General features: G+C 31.6%; 1 protein-coding gene, 1 non-coding gene and 1 pseudogene across 9 annotated transcripts; 1 reads left to right on the top strand and 2 right to left on the bottom strand.

The window, feature by feature from the left end:
• Positions 1-7,229: 7,229 nt before the first annotated feature.
• On the bottom strand, positions 7,230-7,301 carry TRNAP-AGG (transfer RNA proline (anticodon AGG)). The gene has a single exon. It is a non-coding gene; the product is annotated as a tRNA-Pro (tRNA).
• Positions 7,302-7,390: 89 nt separating this feature from the next.
• Positions 7,391-10,109, bottom strand: LOC107896934 (FT-interacting protein 3-like; annotated as a pseudogene).
• A 1,240-nt stretch (positions 10,110-11,349) lies between these two features.
• LOC107896935 (uncharacterized) lies at positions 11,350-18,970 on the top strand. Of its 8 annotated transcripts, XR_005903539.1 has the most exons (10): positions 11,356-11,535; positions 12,050-12,204; positions 13,569-13,671; positions 13,779-13,891; positions 14,321-15,451; positions 15,821-15,858; positions 15,941-16,133; positions 17,215-17,303; positions 18,274-18,318; positions 18,544-18,578. XR_005903539.1 is itself a non-coding variant. In XM_016822249.2 (9 exons), the coding sequence occupies exons 2-9, from the start codon at positions 12,070-12,072 to the stop codon at positions 18,753-18,755; spliced, it is 1,785 nt and encodes a 594-aa protein (XP_016677738.1). In that variant the 5' UTR covers positions 11,356-11,535; positions 12,050-12,069; the 3' UTR covers positions 18,756-18,970. The 8 variants fall into 8 exon arrangements, 5 of the variants coding, with proteins under 5 accessions (XP_016677736.1, XP_016677738.1, XP_040935168.1 ...); XR_005903540.1 differs by lacking the exon at positions 15,821-15,858; XR_001683946.2 differs by lacking the exon at positions 18,544-18,578 and having other exon boundaries at positions 18,274-18,353.
• The last annotated feature ends 1,349 nt before the right edge of the window (positions 18,971-20,319 follow it).

The raw sequence follows: 20,319 nt of genomic DNA, 5'->3' as shown, positions 1-20,319 counted from the left end.
ATTCCTTCATCTTCATTTTTTTCATACTGCTCTTCCTTTACCTCTAGCAAACTTCCCAACAATTTCTTGCATATTTTTCCCACTTTTTTTTATTAAATTCCATACTTCAACTTTAAGAATTCTCATAGTTTTTTTCTCTTTAAACGCATTTTTCATCCAAATTATCTTCTGGGTAATTTTTACTATTCGCTGAGCATTGAGCATTCATTATCTTCATTTTCAAGTTTTTCGTTTTGGATTCTTTTTTATACTGGTAAGTTTTTGTTGTTTAGTATTTTTATTACACATACCGATCTCATTTTTTTTCTTTTTTTAATCGGATTGTTATATTCATTGAATTCAATCTGGTTTTATTATTTTTGTCAAGAAAAATAAGTTTTGGATTTTGATACAATTTTTGGATTACTTCAATAATTTGATTGTTATCCATTTGAGATTTTGTTGTCTTGCTTCTTTGTTAGGTTTAATTGATAGCATTGATCCAATACGCTTTGGCAGTTGATTTTTGGTAGATTAATTGAAAGTTAATAGTCTTGGGATAGAGTTGGATTCGATTATATAGATTCTTCTCCCATGAGTTCTAGAACTTAAGCATGTAGCATGTCTTCGTTAGTTTTGTTATATAGATATTTTTTTGTATTTCCAATTCATGACTAGTCAAAGCTTGTTATTTGTTTGACAGGAAAGCATTGCGGCAGAATTTCAGATCCCTTGGAAGAAGGTTGCAAGCTTCGCCCCATTGCTAGTAGAGGGCAGGTATTATTTCAATTTCATTGTTTGGTTTTAGGTGCTTTAAAGATTGTATTTTTGATTTCTTTGTTCCTCAGATTCTTAATTTTGTTGTTTTTGTCTGTGTAAATGTGTTAGTTTCTTCTGATAGTTTCGTGTTATCTTCAACTCCAAGTAGATTTCATCAATTGAATCGCTCTTCATAATCATCTCTATTTATTTGAGTTTAACTATTTCCTTAGAAAGGAGGAATGAATTAGTAATAGCTGAGGATTCTGGGCTTTGATTAATTTATTTATTTCTACTCTGTTGATGAGAAGTTGTTTATCCATTTATGGGGTTCTAATTTCTAATATGTAAAATATAAAAAAGTGAAAACTTTTTGCTCAGTTTAACAACAAGAAAAAAGGGTATTCTTTGTTTTCTTAGGGATAATGTGAATAAGAGCTGTAAGATGCCTTAGGTATTCTTTGTTTTCTTAGGGATAATCCGAAACTAATGTTAGGATTAGGATAAAGATTATAGGTAACCAACTTCTAAGAATATGCCTAAAAAAAGTCTGAATTTCGAAGGTTTCAAAAGCTATTTAAGCTAAGCTTTAACTGCACCTATTAGATGAACATATTCCTCTACTCTTTCTGGTTCATTTTAATATAAAGACCTGCCTCAACAAATTTATACAATTTTGCTTGTTGGGGGATGTCATTTTCTATGGAAGTATATCAGATTGTGAGGTGAGACATCTTCAATTCTGCAGCCTCATGTAATTCTTATACGATCATCAGATTTAAATGGCAAATTTGATTGAGTACCCAATGTATTGATTGTCAATTTAGGAATGATTTTAATATGGCATATAGGGGTTGGCTATATAATATGCACAATGCAGTTTATTTGATACACTTTTGTGATGGTAACCAGCTCCTTAAATCCAAATTTGGTGGTGTTTAAAGCCCTAATCACAAAAACAAGACATGGTTGAGGCCTGTAGGTTACGCACACCACTACATTTTTAATTTCTTGCTTCTGAATTTTTATGTGTGTGAGTGTTTGTAGGATACGGATACATGAACGATGTATATATTGGAATTTTTTTTTGGATAGTTCTGGCAATAAAAACAAAAAAAAAGAATATTTTAGGACAGTGTCCAGGTTACTTAGCTTATGACAAATAGCTAAAAATTGCAGGAAAGTATATTTATTTGTTAGCAAACCTAGTGCCTGGTTTAGTGCTGGCTTTATTCCCTTACTAGAAGTTTGTTGCTAAGAAAAGAATAGTCTCCTGTCTTTCAGGTTTTGCTGTAAAAAGTTGTTTTAATAGGTTCCTATTCTACTGTGGGGACATTGATGGAGAAGTTAAGTTCATCTCAGTAAACGGGTGAAATAGACTTGGTAAAACCTGCACAAAAATAAATGGATTTTCTCACAATAGAAGGAAATATAAATAAATAAATAAATAAATAACGTGCATTGCAAACGACTGTATGTAGTAAACTTCTGTCTGACTGACCTTTTGTCTCACTGACAAAACCAACATTTATATGCTCTTCATATCTCATATACCAAAAGTGTTATTCTAATGTTTGTATTTGTATTGTATGGTTGGTTTCCATGAATAGTTATTGTCTGAAACACAATAGAACTGCAGTCATGAGACAGTAAAGAATCATGCTTGGTTAGGTTATTGGAGGAAATGCGTTTTGAGGGAAAGCTTTATTCCAAGCAGAAAGGAATGTGTAAATCATATGTAAGAACATGAGATGCTTAACATGATTATGTGCAAATTATTGTGGGAATTACAGTCTCTATGTTCTATATCCGCAATCACAGATGAAATGAGTATTTGATCCTCATCATCTGCAGAGCACTGTTGTATATAGATTGTAGGGTAGTTGCCAACTTGTAAAGTGATTCGACATTTTAATAGAAAGTGTGCAGTAGATTAATTTTGAATATAGTGACTTTACGTTTTTAATTTTAATTTATTAAATATAAGCCAATCATTGTTCAACTTGTTGAATATAATTGAAATATATTTACTTATTTTGATAATTCAAATATTATAATATCTATAATACTAATTAAGTGTGAATTAATCTACAATTATAGTTCTTTCCTTATCGAGCAAAGGGAATAATTAAAATCATAGTGAAAGTGCGATTCAACATAGAAAAGAAGTGTAATTCGACTTGACAAGGGGGATATATAACCTTGCAAAATTCTAGATCATCCAACGCAAATGCTCATTTTCTTTAGTTTACCTTCTGCTGTGCGATTGGAATGGGTTAGAAGATTTCTTGCTGACTATTAAAAATCATGGTTGTGTTGATATTTTGGTAACTTTTTGTGTTTGTAATATTTGGATGGTATAATGACATGATAGAATGTCATTACAATGATGTAACTTTTTGATGTTGTAAAATTTTAAAACATATGGATTATGATATATAAACTAATGAAATCATGTAACTTTTTGTTAATATATGAATATTATGCTTGGATGTGAAATATAATTCTCAAGTTATTTATTATTTATTTATCAATGAGTTATTTATTACTTCCAATATTTAATTATTTTTTATTGTAGAATAATTAAATTAATTGTTTCAGTAATGATATTTTAACATTAAATATGTATTGCAGTTTAAAAATAATAAAGTAGATTATATATATTTTTATCATATTATATATTTTGATTTTTTAATTCATATAATAATAATTATATTAAGAATGTTATTAAATTATATTTAATAATAATTATGTTAAAATATGGTTAAACTATTTATTTTTTTATTAAATTATTTTCAATAATAATCTTATTAAAATTTAATAACAATAACAATAATCATCTATCTTATAAAAAAAAATTCTGTTAAGGGTATTCTAGTTATTTTAGTTTTTTTTCTTATGCTATTACAACATCATTCCATTCAACCAAACACAAGAATACTATTACAGTTTTATTCCATTTCATTCAGCCAAACAGTTGAATTACTTATTACAGCTCTATTCTATTACAGCTCTATTCAATTACAGCAAACCAAACGTACTATAATTGTACTTGTACGACATTTATTCATATCAAAATTAGTGAATAGAATTACTAAATGTTTGGGTTTGAATTATGATCTTAAACCACCTACGGTTTGATGAAAAATACATCAATCCCTTCAAAGTTTATTTGTTAAACAACTTTTAAATAAAACCTCAACTTTACCCTTTAATACTTAATTATTATCTTCATTCTTTATATTCAATAATTTTCAATTAAAAATAATAATATTCTAAAAATATTTTAATTATTATTAAATCAAATTATAATTTGCATTATATTGTATACAATTATATGTTAGAAATAATGAAATTTTCAGTTAATATATGTAATTTTTTTAGGAGTTACAAGTACTCATAATTGCAATTACAAAGAATACATCCGAATAACTTTAATCAAAATTAATCATTATAAAATACGATAGGACTGACAATTAGAATATATCTTGATCTAACTAGAATAAATCTATACAAAACTCATATATGGTGAAAAATAAACCAAAATGAATATGAAATGAAGACCCACGTACGACTTACACAGAGTAAGACTTAAACCTATGATCTTAAAGATCCTAGGGCTGTAACCTTATCACTGAGCTAAAGTTGCATTAAATGAAGGTTTAATTTTTTTTAAAAAAATTATTAGTATCAATTATAATTATATTTTGTTTTTATTTTCTCCTTTTATGCAAGTACAGGTTATTCATTTAAATTTTAATTATATAAATTAGTTATGAGATGAATTCATTTTTTTAAAATTTTTATTCTAATTAATTTATTTTTTAATTGGGTAACTAATTAATTTTACATAAAAAAGTAATTTAATGAATTCATTTTAATGTTAATATGTATAACTAAATTAAATATAAATATAAAATAAATATGAAAGAAGTCAAATACATTTGTTAGAGATTGTGTAACCCGAATCCTGTCACTTGTTGAAGAAATAAATATATTGGCAAAATAAGGGGATCTATAGGGGCGAAAGGTCAAGGGTCGTACAACACAAGTTGAATCCGTATAGAACTATTCTTCTTCTATTTGATTTTGACTAGAACAGAGTTTTTCAACCTTTAAATAGATGTAATCAAAACTCTTGTTGTATCATTCATTTTTCAACATTAGTGAATTTTACCTTCTCTACCTATGATTTATTTAGGTTTTCACATAAAATTTGTGCTTTTTTTTTCTTTTTTTATTGCTTTGCGACGGTTCTATCGCCATTTTCGACGTTTATTATAACAACATTTAATTTTATAGAATTAGTTAATTTTTTATTATTTTATAATTAAAATAGAGAAATGAGTAAAGTGAATAATTACAAGGATATAAACACCTTTTACATAAAATGTGCTTAGTAAATAGATTTATGAGATTTTCTTTTAAACTTAAAAGTTGTGTTTTAACTTTTTTTTGAAGGGTCGCATCATATTCTCAATTTTAAAAATGGAACATAATTTTAGAAAGATAAAAATTGGAATAACATCAATTGTAAGTTCCTAAGTAATTGAAGATGTGAAGGACATGGTGTAGACCTGCAGTGGCCCGGTTTGAAAAACGAGAGGGTTTGGTTTAAAATATAGACTCAAAAAAATGAGTTTGGGTAAAAAAATAAGGTCCATTTAGAAAACGGCTCGGGCCTCAAGTAAGACTTTTTTGGCTCGAGCCCAGCCCAAATATGTAAAAAAAAGAAACTGTTGTTTTTTTTACTGTTTTGTTGCAAATTTCTTGTTTTTTTACTATTTTATTACCATTTTACTATTGTGTTGTTATTGTATAACTCTTATTTTATTGTTAATTTTATTACATTTTAGAGGCATTTGCTCATTAAGTTACACCTATTTAGTGTTACTTAAGTATACATATTTTTTTAATTTATTTTCAATTTGTTGGGAAACATTTATTTTAATGCTTTTAGTATTTTTGATGTATTGTATATATATATATTTAAAAATTATATAAAAAAATAATACGAGCAGACTAGACTAAGCTCGGGTTTTAGCATTTTTATTTGAGTTGGGCTTGAGCGAAATTTTAGGCCAATTTTTTAGCCCGATCTTGCAAATGGACCTAAAATTTTAATTGGACCTAACCCGACTTACAAACACCTCTAACATGATGTGATACATGATGGTTTGTATTTTTAATGTGATATAGGTGAGAGTAGGATATAAACATTTGACATGTTTGGTTTGGTCATAAAAGTTGTTGGGATATACCATTCATTCAATAACTTTGGTTAACCATTTTATTGTATTTTTGTCAATCACATGATTTCTATAATGCACCACACTTCCTCCCCTTTAATAATTGATTCCACCATTATTCCACCATTTTTGTTTTAATGTTGGATTAAGTTGGTTTATTTCTTAAAAATATTAGGTTAATTTGAGATTTGAATGTTAAATGAAAATTAAAAAAAAAGTTGAATTAACTTGAACTCAATTTATTAAAAAATAAGAAATGATGTATCTTAATATTCAATTTTCAGATCCCTTAAGTATTAAGATGATTGTATGCAAACAATATAAAGGAGTAGTGATTCTTTTTAACGTATCAATTATCAAGATTTAAACCTTGTTGATTTTTATTAAAGAAAAAGTAAAATTGTAAAAAGGATCAAATTATACAATATGTAAATATTGAGGGTTAGATTTTTTTAGAATCGAGACTAAATTAATATAATGTATGAATGTTAAGAGTTAAAGTTACTATTATGCCAATTTTAAAAGTTGTCACTGTTGGTAGAAGACTAAAAAAATAAAATTAAATAGTTGGATGATTATTTTGTAACTTTTTGAAGTTGGGTGACAAAAAAAATACTAATAGTTGAATGACTATTTTATAACATTTTATAATTAAGTGACTAAAAAAAATTATTAATAATTGGATAACGAGTATTGTAGTTTACTCTTGTTTATTAAAATATGCTTCGTTTCCCGCCTTGACACTTACAAGTGGCAATGTGAAAATATTAGTTTGATCCATGGGCCGAGGTCACCCCGTCTTTTTCCTTTCTTCTCTTGGGAAAATTGATGGTTTTATTCTAGTTTTGGTTCTTTTATTATGCAAAAATATGTGATTTAGACTCTCTATTTTGGCTCAATTTGATTTTCTTACTTTTATAGTATCTTTAATTAGGCCAAATTATTAACACTATTAACTATTTTCATTAAAGTACTAATTTAAAAAAAATTCCTTAAAGCATAAATTTATTGAGCTAAATTGTTTGTTTGACTTTTTTTAAATAATTATCCTTAAGCATTCAAGCTCAAATGAAAGTCAAAATTTTAACAAGAACAATTAATTGTGTTAACAATTTAATCTAACTAATAACACTTAAAAAGTTGGAGATCAAATTGTGCAAAATTAGAATATAAAAACTAAATTGCATAACTTTTGTAGAGTAAAGGGACCAAAACTAGAATTAGACTATTTACATGAAAAAAGGGGCATTCCGAAAATTGAACTCGGGACCTCTCGCACCCTAAGCGAGAATCATACCACTAGACCAAACGCCCATTACGTTGGATGATTTCAAAATTAATCTTTATAAAACGTGACTTGAGAATATGGTCCGCTCCAATGAATTCCGAAACCCGTTCAGAATAGATATATATGTATATATTTGGTTCCGTCTGTTCAGGATATACATTTCGAAGTACATAGAAAAACATAAAATAAAAATAAAAAATAGAAAATAATCGATGTCTAGCACATAATTACATACCAGCAAGACCCTTTTTCACCCAAGTTCCCCTAATCTTGGTTAATTCCATGCATACTGCGAGTTTGAGCTGATCAACAGCATACATTCATTTTATATGGAAGATATTTAAGTCCAAAACACACAGAGAGACCAAAGTTTGACAGTAATTAATGTAAAGAATTTGCATTACTTTCTTCCAACATCGATCAGGTCCCTTGTCCTCCGGCTCATATCATACTATCTGTTCTTGCAGGCAATCTTTTGAAGAAGTTTTGGGGCATTGAAGGAATGCTGATTCGAAACCGAGGATGTCTCATCCCGAAAAACCCGAATCCGAGTGCAAAAAAGCGCCAAGGAACCAAATAGAATGCTATGCAAGCTATTAAACAAAATGCCATAAACAATGAAGTAGCTCTGGGATCTCTCCAGCTTAGCATAGAATTAAGCCTCTCAGCTTGAGTTGCCAAGTCTCCGATTATCGTCATCATCCTCCCCGCAATGCTTCTCAGCCGATCATACCTCTTTTTAAGAACTTTCACGTTTTTTGAAGTTGGGAATGTGTCGAACTCCTCATCGAAATCATCGGACTGCACGGACTCGACGAGTGACAACTTAGTATCCATGTGTGGAGGATGTCTTGGCCTTTTCCTGTACTGGGAAGCTCCATGTACAACACAAATGAGAAAAACTAAGGGTAATATCATATCGGGGAAAAGTATTAACATCGAATATAGAAAGTGAACCGCCATTGTCGAGATCGGATTCTTCCATTTCCGTATCTGATCGAACCATTTCCATGCTTCAACAAGTAGATTAAATGCTGCCAAGAGTCTTTCAAGATTAGCTCTCCCCTTCTTAAACTCCACACATTGGAGCCAACATCCAGCATATACTCCACAACTTCGCTCTGTAACGGTGGCTCGGCACGACGCAATCTAGAGGATAGAGTATGTGTAGCTTGGTGCCGTAAACTCTCGATTTGATAAACGGATAACGGAAGAAGGTAATGCATTTGGGGGAACAAAGGTTGCGTATAAGATTGTAATAGATTCCATGTAGATGAGCATGTAAATCTCACTGACAATTGAATTTCCCCCGTTTTCTTCACTCCATTAGGTTCCAACACTATAAGTGGATAAGAAAGTGTGTAAATCCGATCGGCATTAAGCGTAGACAGTCGGATCCTTACCTTCCCGATTCTCCGGTCCTGCGAATCTACAGCGTTACTTCCTCCTTGCAAGTGACAGTTATCGAAAACTCCGATGGTGATAACCGTATAAGGATCATAGACATCCCAGGTATATTGCTCGTTCCATTTCGGAGCAAAACTGTTGACAATCGTCCTCGTTCTAACCCATTTAGGCCCGTATTTTGCAACACAATAAGCATCGGTCGTTCCACGTCCATTTTTCGACTTCATTGGAAGCAAGCCAGATGCGTTCAAGATCCCGAGCTCCAAGACACCAATGGCAGGAGGCCATAAGAATTTGGATGTTGCCCTGAAATCACTACTGTAATAAATGGACTCATCAAGAACATGATAGCCTCCATCTAAACAGACCCTCAAATGTAGCCTGCTGGCAAACCTTACTTCCTTATTGTTTCGATTGTCCTGAACGGATTGCTCGAGATTGTACCAGTTTGCCTCGATAGGTATCGGCATTAGCCTCTTCTCGACTTTCGATAAATGAATCGAGCAACTCCCGAGTACTTCCTCCTTGTTATCACTTAACTTATCCACCACACTCAACATCAACGGATCATCAAAAGGTTCCGCTGCGACGAACATCAAATCCTCATTCCACGTCGGGTTTAGGCTCTTATCGGGCGAAAACCGACTCCTCAAAGCCATATTCCCAAGCATAGCTTTCACATAAACTTGAGGGATCCTTTTGTTGTTCATAGGCACCAAGTCTTGTGCTTGAATTATATTGATTCTAAGATACCAAAGTCTAGGGGAAATGTACACTTTGGATCGAGTATTCGCAATGCTTTCGCCGTTAACGGAAGCTGCATCCGAATGCCATGCATCGGGAAACACTTCATCGGCTTGAGTCCCCATCCAGATAGCCAACATCAATTCCCCTCTTTCACCTTTGCTTCCATTTTCATCCTCCAAGCTATACCACTGCGGCGCGAGCGGACTATCCGGGGGAACACGGCTAGGAATGTCCGGTATATCGAAACGGAGTTTGCCTACGACTTTGTCATTGGTCGAACTCTCTTTGTTCCTCACAGTTATCTCAACCGTGACGGCCTGGATTCGATCTTTGGAGAAGGCGAACACTTGGTTCCACTCAGGATCAGGGTTATTCTCCAAGGACTTGGTTGTGCCTTCGTAATTACCAACCTTTACTTCAACAAATGGATTACATGGTGAAGGTAGTAAACCTTTGGCCCTCACCATTTTTACATACAAAAAATGTAGCTGTTCCACAAGGTCGAATGATGACGTAAGCTTTTCACTGCCGGAGACTCTTCCTCCACCAATGTTTGGTGAAGTTTCCTTCAATGAAAAGTCTGTGTCCGGTTCAGACATTGTTCAAAAATCTGCATCAAATGTCGGATTTTAGTAACCAAAAACAAAAAAGAATGTCACAACAGTTGTTGTAAATGTTAGAAAGTATAGCAAAACCTGACATGTTAATTAAGTTACTCCTATTCAACATTTGTGCCGGATTAGAACATGAGTCTGAGATATTATGCAAAATAAAGGTATGGTGCTAACCCTAGTTTTGAAAAAGAACTGATAATGAAATGTAAATATTGCTTACCTGGTTTGTGAGAGAGAGCAAAGCTGGAGATTCTGGTTTTTAGGAGAGTTCAGCAGGTAAGGAAATCTATAGGTTAAAAATAATAAAGAATAATAATTTCCTTTAATTACCCTATTTAATGCTAAATAATCTTGATTATATTTATTACTTACATTTTGAATTTGAATGGCTATAACGTAATATGAATTATTAGCATTTATGTTACATTATTACTTCAAAAACCAATTTTCCTTTTATGAAATTAATTTATTCAAAAAGATTACTTAATTTGTGTTTTATATTTAAATATTGTCAAAATCAATAGTATCTCCCATAGTATAAATTTTAAATTATCATCATCATCATCATCAACAAGAAGATTGTCCTTAAACCATAATTTTCTTTCCCTTCTGTGGTTCCCTATCACCTTGATAATGAATTTGATGGAGTGTATTTTTATATCATAGTATCCCATATGTACTTTGAAGCTACTTGATTTCTTATTCTATATTCGGAATATAACTTTTTGTTTTATTTTTCTTCCCTATTAACTTGCTTCAAGAAAAGCAAACAATTTATTACTGATTGAGGGAGAAATTTTAATTAAGTATACTCATCTTTCCCAAAGGCTTAATTCGATCTCCAAATATATCACTTTTTTTTTTGATATTTTTAGATTTTTTTTTAAACATTGAAGTTTTTAGTCCGAAAATTACTACCTGAATAGTTCACGCCAGTTGTTTCATTTTATAATATAATTTTTTTTATTAAAAACATTAAATATATTAACATTATGGTTTGAGTATTCTTTGCGCCAATATAATTTTAATTCGAATTGTGCTAATCAGATTGCTATTAAAGTTTTATCTTTTTTTTATAATTACTCAAAAAAAATATTTTGCTTAGGTTGGAATAATATATATATTAAATGCAAGAATAATAATTAAAATATATTATTTAAAAAGTAAATGTAGATTAGAAATTAGTAATTTGGTTGGGCAAATTTACTCGTATTAAAAATGAAAATATTATAAGAAATAAGATAAATTATATACAGATTAATGTTTATAAAAGAAGTGAATATATAAACCGAAATCACAAGATTTTGGGGGACTGCCATTTTCAAATCACTGCAAAGAGCGAAACGAGATCCCATTTTTTGATTTTTCAAACCACGTTGCTGACTAAAGCCCTCTCTCTCTCCTCTTTTCTCTTAAAGTAAAGCTTGGTATTTTCCCTTCATTTTCCACCACTTTCTAGGCTATTTTCCGGGAAAAAAAGAACCAGGAGCAGGTGAATATTCGCCTTCCTTTTCCTCTCTCTCTCATCTCCTAAACAAATGTCAACAACAGATAAGGAATTTTCACCATTTTTTCTTCAATTTTCTTTCTCCGAAAATGTAGGAAAACAGTTATAAAAAATTCACTCTTCGTCATTTGGAATATATATATATATATGTTCAAATTTCAACTTTGTTAGTTGAAGCTCTACGCTTCAGCTGTTTTTTTCCCTACTGTTTCTTAGCTATCAGATAAGGTTGGTGAACAAACGTAACACGTTTTCTAAATTTTTTCTCTTTGGCTTGTGTGGTTCTTAAGGTGAAGTAGTTTTAAGGTTAGGAGATACTGAATTTGAGGTTAAAATAGCTTGGTCATGATTTGTTTTATATTCTTACTCGATATATACTTTCTATTTGATACTACTGATGTTTGAATTTTAGATTTTCGCAACTACTATAGCACAAACTTTCATTTGTTAAGTGCATTGAATGACTCAAAATTAATTTATCTGCTGCTGTTCTTTATAGATTTAACTGGTCGACAACGCATGGCCAATAAAAGAGATAAAGGTTTCTACCATAGCCTTTCAAGGAAAGAGCTTCAAAGTTTATGTAAAAAATATGGTTTACCTGCTAATAGGTCGAGCTCGGATATGGGGAAATCAGTGGCCTCCTATCTAGAGGTAATTTATTGAGCTGTCCTTTTCCTTGGCAACTAAGAGTTAAGAATCTAAGCATATCATACTCACTTTTGCCAATATGTTAGCTTAGATTACTTCGTGTAGTAGTTCCATTATGTTATATTTATGTTTCATTTGTTATGTTGTATTTGAGCTGATAATTGTATGTTGGCACATGTTGTTTATAGGAATACTTGATTAGATTTAGTTTTAGAACTTTCTTCATATGAGAGTTTGGGGAAAAAGTAATCTTTGAGTTTCTAAGTAGAAAAAAAGATCGGAACAAAGAACAAGAAAAATAACAGAAAAAAATGTAAAAAGAGTTTATAATAATTCGGAATGGAGATATCCAAAGAAAGCATTTTAAATGCCATAAGTGTTAATTCTGGCGCTCATTTTTTTTGTGTATATATTTTAGTAATGACGAAAAATTGTAAGATTGACATGCTTAATTTTGTTATTTTCTTTTAAAAGCTCAATTAATATAAATACGATGCTAGCTAGCAGGGAACAGGGAGATTCTAGCCAGCATTGGTTGCAGAAGGTATTTTTTGAACTAATTTTTCATCTGATGCTGTATGGCGTGCAGTTATATAAATGGATACAACATTCAAGATAAGTAGTAGGTGTTTCCAAAAATATGGAAAGTAGAAATATGATTAGGAAAAATGGAAGTTATGGGGACAAAATAATATGCCAAATTTTCAAGGGAAGATACTCATCTTTGGGAATTGATGGACTTTTTATTGTCCACCGTGATGAAAATTGCGCATCAAGAATTTGTTGAAAATGGCATCACTGGCAGTATTGCTTTTTTATGTCTACCACGAGTACCTTAGAGTTTATTTTGGGGGGTATTTATTGATATGAAATGTAGTTTTGGGAAAATGTCCTAACCAATTACTATATCCTGTGAGAGTCAGAAAAAAAGGTCTATGTTCATTCCATTTTTCTTAATAAAAGTTGTTTTTATTCATAATCTTCATATAAGGCACTATTTATTCGTGGCCATATCTTTTCTTCTTTTTGTTTGTTACAGAAGTTTTTGGCATGTTTTGCATTAACTCGTCTTTGTTAATAAACATCTCTTATCATCTGTCATCTCAATCACAGTTCTCATACTTAATGTTTTCATGCCAAGATAAGCTGCGCCACTTATCATAGTGAGTTTCATGGACTTCAGTCTGTTCCATTTGATAAACTGCATCTGGATGTAAAGTTTGCTGGCCTATCAAATACAAAACATTATCTAATATTCTTTATTCTTCACATGGGTTTTTTCATTTGTTGAAAACAAGTTCCCAAAATTTTCATAGCTTTTGAGTATTTTGTTTATCTCATCATAAAATATCTTTGAAAATATGCAGACCCAGAGATTGGGTTCAATGACTACAACGGAAAGATCAGATGAAATTCAAGAGTCTGGAATTCCGTTGGCCCTGAAACCCCCTTTCAGGAATGCTGATAAAGGTATACACAGGTTGTTGTGGCTAATCAGTTTTATCTTAGTTTTCTGTACTATGATTTCCTTACTACAATTGATGAGTCTTAGTAAGAATAACATTCGGCTGCTGCAGATTTTTACGGACTCATCTCTTGTCCAGCAGACAGTTTTAATGGAGGCAATTATCCTCAATCTGTTAAATGTAATGCATTCGGTTGTTGTGCAGGGGATAAGTTTTATCATAAGGTTCGTTTCTATTCTTGGATGTCTATGTTTTAGGTGTGGATACTATTTGACTTCTGATGCAGTCAAATAAATCCATAAAACTCCTCACTCCGTCTTCCTGACTGGTTCTTCTCCGCTGTTGCATGTGTTAGGCTAACGGGGTTGTTCCTGATGAAAGATATAGACTTTTCATCTAACCAAACATGAGATGATCACCCTCACCAACACACACACACAGCCAGCGCCTCCACCAAAATGAAGATACACTAGTGCAGTACGATTTTACCAGATGACACTTCTGTCTTTTAGTCTATAGACTCTGAAAAGTTAACATATTTTTAAGCAAAATTTATCTGGCAGAGAGATGTGGATGCTTTAACCTTAAATGCTTAATTGTTTGCTTTATGGGGCTGAAAACTTGTTTCTAATTATCTGGGGCAATCAATGCAGGATGGCTATGGTGTTGGTTCTACTTTTTTCCAGCAAACACCACAGCCTCAGTTTGTTACTCAGTATAATGACAATGGTTCTAGGAATAACGAGTTCCCAACAACATTCTTCAACAGAAATTGTTTGACTCTCACGAGGGATGGAAGGATGAATGATATGCCTCAAACTGAACACAAAGACACAAATGTTGGTGCATGTTCTAATGAGGCTGCGTTCTGTTCCTCCATAAATACTCCTACTCTTTCTCCTTCTTTTCAGTTTCATGTCAGTTCAGAAGAGGGGATTAACCTTTATGTTGATTTAAATTCAAACCCATCTGAATGGGTTGAGAAATTGAAGGGTGAGGTTTCCATATGCCAGGAAATGTCCCATAGCAAGTCTCAGAGTTTTCATAAGGAGCTTGGGTGCTTTGGGGAAAGTAGTAAACCAGTGAAAGATTCTTTTCAGTTGAATGTAGATGCTGAGAAAATAAAGGATAGCAATATACACTCTGGATTACCCCCAAGTTTGATCATAAAAGAAAATGATGCATTGCAGCTTGATCATCTTGATGGGGATGATGATGGGCCTTTGGATTCCACTGTAATGACATCACGTGCTGAAGCCGTAGAAGTATCACAGCTTTTAGAAGGACATCAAGGATTGTCCTCATTTAAAGCTCTTCCTGATTTTCAAGATGAAGTAAATTATTCTGGTGTATCCTCTGCCAAAGATGGGTGTTTGATAACTCTTGATTCAAATATTAATTCTCCTCAGGAGATGTTAGCTAGTGATGGCCTGTTAAATATATCAGATGGTCCACTAAATCTTCTCACAGTGAAGCATCAGAATTCTAATCTTGAAAACGAAATATGTGATAATTCTGCCTTGCATAAAGGTTCTAATCTTGTGAGTTCTGGGGAAATTGGGCCTGGATGCCTGTCGGATGGTTCATTGCAGATGCCAATGCCAATGCCGAAAGATGTTGTTCACCAGAAAAACAAATTACATCCACCTCGTGGAAATGGTCAATTTGTGAATTTAGTTGATCCAAAGCATAATATTTATGCAGATCCAGGCGGACTAGTAGGCTCTACTGGGCTTGATCAAGAGACATATAGGAATCAGTTGCCCATATTAGTTGAAGAACAGGTAATAGTTCACCTCTAGTTTTCTACTCCTTCCCCTCCTGTTCTTGTACTCTTCTTATTCTGTTTGCCATCTTGTTACATGTAAAAATTTACTAGCAAGTTATTATTTTGAGATATTGTTTAAGGTGTTGTTTTCAAGTTATTTGGCCATTCTTTATGAATATTTATCTAGTGGGTTCATCGTATGAGTAGAAAAAAATCTTATCTTCCTCCTAATCTGAACAATTTGGTTTTGTAAAATCAATTTATTTATTTTTGTTTCTTTTTATGGGTTAGGATTAGAGTTGGGCTTGGAAATCTAAGTACATGTCTGTTTGGTCTCTGTATACTCAATGAAACAACTAAAATTACTGTATGAAACTGCTTGCAGGATAGGAGCAAAATTATTAATTGGGGAGAGAGTTTGGAGTAATTATCCTTCTTAATTTAATTATATGCTATAAAATATTTATTTTATGTGTTGATTTGAGTGTATGATTGCCCTTTCCAGATGCTCACACAATGAGTTATTTGAAAATTGTGGAATGCTTGATAATGTTGATTCTAATGGACTCGGGAAAAAGGGAGCATATGTAAGTGGTGATCAAAATAATTGTAGCATGCTTGATTCCAAGGTTTTAAGAAGCGCAAAGCATCTTAGTAGGAAGGTTCTTCCTCGAAGATCCATGCGGCTGGTTTCCAAGGTTCTTTTTATGCTTTCATTTGTTCAATTAATTTCAGCATTTGCCCACCCCTTTTAAATAAAATCACAGGTTTATATATGAGAAAGAGGTTTGTTCTTTCTGTTCTCTTGATTTCATGTTTTAACATACAAGGAAATCAAAAGTTAGTCTGAATATAACAAGAAGATTATGATAAAAAAAGGCTGTAGTATTCGTGGTTGGGTTCATGCAACTAGTTTGCTGTTCATTCTGTCTGGTGCGTGGGAGAGAGATGGAGTGTTTTTAGCACCTATGTAAAAAAACCATAATATTTCCTACGATAACCTATCCCTTTCCCGTTCAAGGTGTTCAACTTCCACCAACTTTGTTCTCCTATCGGGGTTTGACTTTGACAGCTTTTTCCTCATACACCGGAACAAAGCATGAGGGTCTAGATCCACCGTTTTTGATACAGAGCATGTTCTATATGTTAGTGATAATAGTTGGCACTTGGCATATGTATATGGAGTGAATTTATGATGATAGTTATTTGATTAAATCATGCTTGATTGCATCTTTTTTAAAGATAATACTAAATTTGAAATGTAGGATTGTGCATAAAACTAATTTTGAACTTTTCTTTTTCTTTTTCTTTTTTCAATTTAAGGCAATATTACCTTTGCTGGGCTGTACTGTGCCCCCTCATCATTGCATGCAGAATTTATTAATCTTAGACTTGCTTTAGGTGAAGATGTTTTTACCTATTAGGAAAGAGGCAATTAGTTGATTTCCTTGCTTTTGACTAAAACAAGTGATTAATTAATTTCCTGGTATGGATAGGCAGTTAGGTTTAAAGTTACCCTTGAGAACATGGATTTTTAAGAATTAGCTTTGTTAGAATTCATTTATATATTTTCTGCTGTGACGGAGATAGTTTTGTATCCTCTCTGTTAGTAGTGGAACTTGTGCCTGAGGCACTTGGAGAGTTTCTAGTACTCTTTTTGGCTGCTATTGTAGAATATGCTGTGATAAATTAGAAGTTTCTTGATTTGAATATGCTCTGTGTTTTAGCTATTCTTCACATTTTGTCTAAACATATTCAATTTATTCTTTTTTTCTTTAGTGATTTGCGAAGTTTGCGCGGGCCAAATTCAAAACATTGGTTTCTGTTTTCCTTATGAATTCATATTGCAAAGCCAAGTATTGTCTATAGTAAGTGTTAAGTGCCTTCTCCTTTTCTCTTCTAGACCATGATGGATGCTGAAGAAAATTTTGCTTAGTATTATGTTGTAATAATTTAATTTGAGCGTATAGGAAGCTTTGACTGAGGTCATATCTAAGTAAGAAAATGTTGGTTCAAGTGAAATAATATATGCATCGGGTATATATTTCTTCCTTGCATAACTGTATAGAGGGAAGGAAAGGAGGCTTGTTTGCACAAGATGTTTGTCAACCAGGTTTGATTGGCCACCTGGAGTCGAGAAAATGATATTTATATCTAGTAAAAATGCATCCTATTTTTGTTGCTTTTTTTAATTTTATATACACAGATTATCATAGATTAATACGTTTTTGACAATGGATTTGTTCCATTAAATTTATACAAAACATATCTTAATTAGTAGTGATTACTTAAAATATATTGCTTTTAAATTTCTCACACTTCATTTGACTCGTAAAATAAGCAAGCATCTGAAACTAACTCATATTGAATCAAATTAATACTTTCTTTTTCTCTTTTTGAGTATTCATCTAACTTGATTGTCGACAGCAGTCAAATGAAGCCATCATTGTCCAAATCTTACATAGTATCAGTCATAAAAATCTATGTTGTTCCGATTAATGAAGCTGTAATTGTCCAAACCTTTGTTAGTAGCATTATCATGAAAAACTATGTTATTCATACTTGTATAACTGTCAAATATAAGAATATTCAAAATTTTTAAGTTTTTTCATGTATTAGGAGTCCTTGGAAGGTCATTTCCTTGTATTTATGTTTGAGCAAGTGTTACTTAGACATGAGTGTCGGACCCGGGCATTTCAAGAAGAAAAAATGAAGAATCTAAGCCAACGTATTGAAAACAAACTTAGTTAAGGAAAGGGTCAATTTCTACTTCGAACTTAGTCGTGGAAATTTCATAATATAGCATCCTCTTATCCGTGATGTCAATTTTTCCTGCAGGTCACTTCAATCTTTGCAGAACAGTTTCTCTCAGACAATAATAAGGTGAGCAAGCTATCATTTCAAATTGTTTGGTGCCTTCAGTTTTTCTTCTCTTTCTGCAAATTTCAAAGCAGATCGTTAGTTTTTGAAAATTGATACATACATAAAAACTATTCCTTGCTGCTAATGCCAATGTTGTAGTTAAATTTATTCCCCGTTGATTCTTTATAAACCGCTTTGTTTGTATATTTGTGCGGGTCATAATCCTTCCCTCCCACAAACAAATAGGTAATTTGCACAATCAAAATTTCAGATTTGTTGAATATTTTTGGTGTGAGTTGATGTGAAGTACGCAGTAACTGTGGGTGAAGATCTGAAATTCTTTATTTCATTCTGATCATGCTAGAAAAGAGTTCTTTCTCTTAATCTCTATTAGACGGAGTCTTTGACAATGGTTGTCATATGGATGTCAGATGTTTCATCAGAAAAGTGGACAATGAATGTGTTGGAAACTTCATTACAAAATTAGACAAGAAGATTGGTACCTTTTTTCTGGTTTGACCCATATACCTACCCTTATAGTATATCCTCTTTCGATTTTGATTTTTTATTGTTTGTATCTTGAAAGCTGAAGTAGAAAAGTTACACAGCTGTATTATTTGGATAGCGTTGACAAAATTTTATCCTAAAGAAGCAGAGACATTTTAGTGGTGAAGTGTCAGACTAATAAGAAACATTTGGAAGATTTGAATATGAAAAATATGATATTCGGATAAGTGGTTCCGGTTTGTGTGATGATAATCTTGTGAGAGCGCCTTTGGTTCACACAATGTGTGATATATTCTCTCAACTTCGGAAGAAGAGGTAAAATTATCACGAGGGATTCTATATCAAAGCTAGATTGTATTTTATTCTTTTTATTTAAAAAATAGAAAAATTAATCTTGTATATTAGATAAAAAAATGGTAAATCGATTTTTTTGTTAAAAGTTTATCCATTTTTATTGTTAAAAATTAACCTTTGTATGCTGGCAGGAGATACTCATGACACGTTATATGTTATTGTTTAGTTATTCTATCAAATACATCAGTTTTTAATAGTACAAATAAATAAAATTTTTAATAAAAAAGATTAATTTATTCTTTAATCTAATGTATAGGATTGATTAGTTAATTTTTTGAATAAAGATAATATAATTTGACTTTTAATACATGGCTTTTATGATACTTTTATCGGAAGAAGAATATCTTGAATTGTTAATAGTTATTATCAGTACCGAAATGGATAAAGCTTCTGTGTTGGCCTCAGGATTTAGGGATTGAGTGCTAGTTATTACATCTCTTCCACTTAATTTTATTGATGTTTTGAAAAATGAAACAATGATGAAGCTCATCTGATCATTGATTCTTATTTTTATAACTTCAATAGTTGCTTCAACAATAATAATTAAATAAACAATTAAAATTCATAAAATTAATTAAAATTTTTTTAAACCTATTCAACTATTAATTTTTTTAATTGATGTTGAATGGTTTACTCAAAGGTTGATTTAGTCATTTTGTTAGAATTAGTATTTTAATTAGTTTTCGATCTAACTGGTTTGATTAGTCGGTTTGGTTTTAATACTGACCGAATCTTACATTATCATAATAATTTTATCTTATTTTGAATAATTTTAAACCATTTTTGCAAGGACAAGGTGCAAAAAAAAAATATATTCTTAATAGAAAATAAGAAATTAATTAAGAGTCAACTTGTACTGAATTAAATCCTAATCGATAATAATTAAATCAATTTAATCTTTCTATTAATAGAAATCATTGATGAGATTTAAAAAATAAAAAATCCTTAAAAATATCAAACACGCTTTTGATTATGGGTAGAAAAGTCGACCCTTGGATGTATGGATATAGTGTTGGAAGGAAAAATGCTAAAATCACATTCAAGCTTCAGAGTTGGAATCAATTTCGTCTCTATCATTGGAATCCACACTGTAAACAGTCCCCATTCAGCAATTTTAGAAAACAACAAATTTGTCTAAAACCTTTCTCTTAATTACCGCAA

This window comes from Gossypium hirsutum, chromosome A10, assembly GCF_007990345.1.
Source record: "Gossypium hirsutum isolate 1008001.06 chromosome A10, Gossypium_hirsutum_v2.1, whole genome shotgun sequence".
NCBI lineage: Eukaryota > Viridiplantae > Streptophyta > Magnoliopsida > Malvales > Malvaceae > Gossypium > Gossypium hirsutum.
This window is presented reverse-complemented; position numbering and strand designations above follow the sequence as displayed.